This window comes from Octopus bimaculoides, chromosome 27, assembly GCF_001194135.2.
Source record: "Octopus bimaculoides isolate UCB-OBI-ISO-001 chromosome 27, ASM119413v2, whole genome shotgun sequence".
Lineage (NCBI taxonomy): Eukaryota > Metazoa > Mollusca > Cephalopoda > Octopoda > Octopodidae > Octopus > Octopus bimaculoides.
Genome location: NC_069007.1, coordinates 8,750,120 through 8,755,331, shown reverse-complemented (window position 1 = coordinate 8,755,331; position 5,212 = coordinate 8,750,120). Strand labels below are relative to the sequence as shown.

At 39.5% G+C, this 5,212-nt stretch overlaps 1 protein-coding gene across 1 annotated transcript in view; it reads left to right on the top strand.

Moving 5' to 3' along the window:
- LOC106868915 (deleted in lung and esophageal cancer protein 1 homolog) overlaps window positions 1-5,212 on the top strand; it is a 52,491-nt gene that overhangs the window by 9,611 nt on the left and 37,668 nt on the right. Inside the window, exons 5-6 of the mRNA XM_052977127.1 lie at window positions 330-535; window positions 2,668-2,737. Coding sequence (XP_052833087.1) covers window positions 330-535; window positions 2,668-2,737 — 276 coding nt within the window. The remainder of the gene's footprint in view (window positions 1-329; window positions 536-2,667; window positions 2,738-5,212) is intronic.

Sequence of the window (5,212 nt, the reverse complement as noted above, 5' to 3'; positions counted from 1 at the left end):
AAGCACCGACTGGCATTGGAAGCGGAAACGGCTGTAAGAAATGTTATGTGTCACAGAAATGTTATATCATGTTTTGTATTAAAAAATAATCTACAGAAGTGGTCCAATTTGTTTGTTTGTTTATCAAAATTTTTCTCCATTTAAACTTTATATATATGTGTGTGTGTGTGTGTGTGTGTGTGTGTGTAATCTGAAGAGAATGTGCACAGAGTTAAGACCTTGAATGCCCTCACTCTATTTGGTGCCCACCTCCCTTACGTTCCATTATATCTCGACCATGTATCACCCTATTCTAGCTTTCTTTAATTCTCTCTGTTTCAATTTAAAAGACTCCACCAAAGAAAGAAGATAACGTCTTAACCAATGCCATCCAAATTAAGGAACTTATAGGGCAGATGTCAGCTCCAGTGAATTTTCTGGTGAATCCTCGAAACCGTCGACTGACAGCAAAGTTCAAGCCTCGATTACTGACAGAGGTTACTGAAAACAAAAGCTGCCCAAGTTCTGTCTCTCCTGCAGAGGAACAAGGCAAAGAGTAAGAATTGTTATTTGTCCTCTTGGAAATTATATTTCCACCGAACAAACTTGGGTAAAATATTATGGCTTTCTATACATTTACTACAGATGAGGATGTGTGTGCTTCTGTATCATCATCGTCATTGTCATCCTCGCCATCATCATCATCACCATCATCCTCGACATCATCGTCATCATTGTTGTCAAGATTGTCATCATCGTCATCATTATCATCATCACTGTCATCATCATCGTCATCATCATTATCATCGTTTTAATGTCTATTTTTCCATGCTTGCATGGGTTGTACAGAATCTTTTGAGGCAGATTTTCTATGGATGAATGCCTTCCCTGTCACCAACCTTCACCTTTTTCCAAGCAAGGTAATATTTCATCGCCCACCCCCGTTTCCCTTATGACCAGACATGTTTTTACTGAAGACTGGAAACAATAGACACCACTCGCATGGTGGTGACACTCGTTTACAACCATTATGTAATAATGTCAAGACAATAACATAAACCCGCAAGCACACACATACCATCATCATCATCACCACCACCATCATCATCACCACCACCACCACCACCACCACCATCATCACCACCACCACCACCACTACCACCACCACCACCACCATCATCATCATCAAGCTCATCATCATTATTATCATGAACCTCGTCATTCTTTAATGTCCATTTTTCATGCTGGTATGGGTTAGATGGTTTAGCCAGAGCTGGCAAGCCAGAGAGCTGCTCCAGGTTTCAGTCTGGCTTGGCATGGTTTCTATGGCTGGATGCCCTTCCTAATGCCAACCACTTCGAGAGTGTAATGCATGCTTTTTATGTGCCACCAGCACGAGTGCCATTTACATGTCAACAGCAATGGCCACAACTATGATTTCTCTTGGCTTGATGAGTCTTCTCAAGCACAACATATCGCCAAAGGTATCAGTCACTTGTCATCGCCCTCATGAGGCCCGACATTTGAAAATCATGCTTCACCACCTTGTCCCATGTCTTCCTGGGTCTACCTTTTCCACAGATTCCCTCCACAGTTAAAGACTGGCACTTCTTTGCACAATTGTCCTCATCCATATATATATACACACATTATATATATAAGAACTTGGTATTTTTGGTAGGGTTATTCTAAACAGCAATAGTGGTAAAGCTTTTCCCTACCACTTCTAACTTTACCACTATTGCTGTTTAGAATAATCCTACCAAGAATACCAAGTTCTTCCCTACCAAGAATTCACAACGACCTCGAACCCACAAGAGTAAACAAGACAGGCAGAAACAAGGAAAATGCTCCTTGTATTTGAATACTATGCAAATATTCTTTTAAAAAACTTTTCTTTTAATTTTTTCAAAATTTAATTGCTTTCCATACTTACAGTTGAAAAAGTCTCAATGACTGAAACCGGTACTGAAATGGTTTTTATAAAATTATTTTAGCATTTTCTACCTTGACTTTTTTTTTCATATACATACATATATACATATACATATCATTTAACGTCCGCTTTCCATGCTAATATATATATTTACACACACACACACACACACATGACAGGATTTCCTTTTCCATTTATGAAGCATTAGTCAGCTTGGGGTAATAGGTTGGAAATGCTTTCTCAAGATGCCTTGAAGCCACGTGTTGGTGAAACCTTATGATCCAACTGATGCTGATATGGAACGTGGACTTTGGCCCTTTTGATACCAACCCACCTGAAACCACCTCTGGCTCTGTAGTACAAATGTCTTGTTTTCAAAAGTTCTGAATTAAAATCTTCCACCAAACCTTAGTCACAATTTATGTTCCTCACACTAGCTTAATGATATCTAAGTTATTTTACTAAATTCTTTGTTATATTTCAAATTAATTGAAAGAAACACAGAGCATCTCAACAGAAGTATGGTGACAGAAGAGTTAAATGATGATATTGAAAGAAACTTTGATGTTTTGAGGGGAAAGAGGGCAATAAATTACATACCTGTTATATATTGAGGTTGATGTAACTTCTCTCTAACTCACAACTAAAGAAATTTAGTAATTTTTTCAAAGGTGTAGCAGGGAATCGTGGGGTGGGGGCAGTTTCCTGTGTAAATGAATGATGTCTTCTATGATCATTTTCTTGTTCCTCAGGTCTCCTCTCTTCCTGCCGACCCCTCGGGAAATTCTCTTTACAGATTACAGAAGTGGTGAGATATACGAGGTAAGGTCTGTCTTTGATTTGTACCTTGATTTCAGAGGGGAGAGAGACAAGGAGAGAGACTATCCTTGGTGTTTCATTATGCATCTATCCTTGTTTATCACTGATTCTTCTTGGTTTCAGAGGGGTGAGAGTATGAGAGAAAGAGAAAGAGAAAGAAAGAGTGAGAGAGGGGGGAGAGAGGAAGAGAGAATTAGCAAAAGAAACTATCCTTGGTTCTTCATTATGCATCTATTCTTGTTTATTGCTGACTCAGTCATTGCTGATAAGGGATAACATGGTCACCCAATTGTGATTGATGTTATGCTTGTCATAGATTGATCTGTGATGACAAAAATCAGTGTTCACGCTCAGTGACCATCTACAATGCTCCGGACAACTTGGGCCCTCATAATGAAACCTATTTTGCCCATATGTTCTATTATACATTTATCACTGATAAGGGATAACATGGTACATTCAAATGTCATTTATGTTATGGTTGAGTGCACCATGGCTGCCCTTTCTAACATCAAACACATTACAGTATAAACTGAGTGTTTGTTTTTAATGCCACCAGCACTGGTTTCCCAGCGGCTGCTGTGAGGCTAATTAAATCAACCCCAGTACACAGTTGGTACTTATTTTATTGACCCCCTAAAAAGGCATGAAAGTTTATTGTAATGATAGTGACACCTACCACCATTTCCCCTCTCCAAATATTTATAGGCTAGGGTCAAAGGTTCTGGCCCACAGTAAATGAAGGGGTGCTGGGTGCTGAAAAGTTCTTGGCTTTAAGGGCATCGTGAAAGGCCCAACCTTCCAGGTTCTTTCACAGGGATTAGAAAAAAATGAAGGATTCTGGCAATAAGGGTGTGAATCTGAGAGGGGAATATGGTGAATATAATCATAACTGATTCTCCTGTATTTTCTTTTACCCAAAGCCAGGAACTTTTCAGCACTCCCTTGTGTGAGTGTGTGTGTGTGTGTTGAAAAGTTTCTGGCTTTAAGGGTGTTGCAAAAGGCCTGGTAGGAGGCCCAACCTTCTGAGTTCTTTTTTGCAGGGCTTAGAAAAACTGAAGAGCCACAGCAATTTGTGTGTGAATGTCAGAGGAGAATATGTTGGATATGAATTTTCTTTTACCCAAAGCCTGGGACTTTTCAGCACCCCTTCATATATACTACCCTTTTTCTCTTAGTCCAACTTTGTCATACAGGGTGACCCAAAAGTAGGTTTACAGTTATTCAACTATCTCCTTTACATTCATATATTAACAGTTTAGATCTTAAGTATAAAAAAGATATGAAACCATTATTCTAATTTAGTTAATTTTGTCAAGCTCCCTTTTCAGTTTGTAATTGAAATTTAAATGTAATAAATGTTTTAAAAGAAATTTAAAGTGCCTACGCGAGAACTGTAAACCTATTTTTGGGCCTGCTTGTATATCGTACACTTTTGCAGTGTATTCATGACACTACGATAAAAGTCTTTCCGATTTTTTTCAGTTTTTTTTGGCAAACATATTGGGGTGGTTTACCACTGCCTTCCCCAACTGGATGGCTGTTGGCCCACAAGGAGCTCGTCTGGTCTTTGACAGGGTATATTTTTAGTCCTGTTGGGTCTCCAGACATTCTCCTCACAAGTGTAGTAAACTACTTGAATAGGGCAACCAGTCTAGTTGCCGACCACCTGACCATGCAACATGTAGATCTGGTTTACACAATATCAAAAGCAGGTTCCATCAGCCTGTGAGGTGGTCTCTGTCCTACTGTTGTGGTGAAAGACATTAACACCCCTGTGTGATTAAAAGACGGGCTTGTCAAACTCTTATAAAGAGTAATGTTATCATTGAGACAACTGAAAGCATTTGGAGTTTCACGTACTGATAGTCAAAGTACAGGTTTGAAACATATTGCTTTACCTCTGCTTTGTTAAATCATATATCCAAACGCAAGGGTATAAAACTTATCCATATTTCTCCTGGTACCTATGTACAATTTTTCACTGGCTCTCATCACCCCACCTCCAGGGATGGTACTGTTCTTTTTGAGAAGCCCTGGTGCAGATATTTCAGATGACGCCTACAGGACAGTACTTCCATTAACAATATTCTGGTTTTAGTAAGGCAGCAAGCTGCCAGAAACATTAGCACGCCGGGCGAAATGCTTAGTGGTATTTTGTCTGCCGCTACATTCTGAGTTCAAGTTCTGCCGAGGTCTGTCCTTGTTTGTCCCCTCTGTGTGTAGCCCCTTGTGGGCAGTAAAGAAATAAGAAATGTTAGTACACTGGTCAAAATGCTTAGTGGTATTTTGTCTGTCTCTACGATCTGAGTTTAAATTCTGCCGAGGTCGACTTTGCCTTTCATCCTTTTGGGGGTCGATAAATTATGTACCAGTTGTATACTGGAGTTGATCTAATCGACTGTGTCCCTCTCCAAAAAATTTCGGCCTTTTGCCTAGAGTAGAAAAGAATATTCTGGTTTTAGTATCTGCTCTACA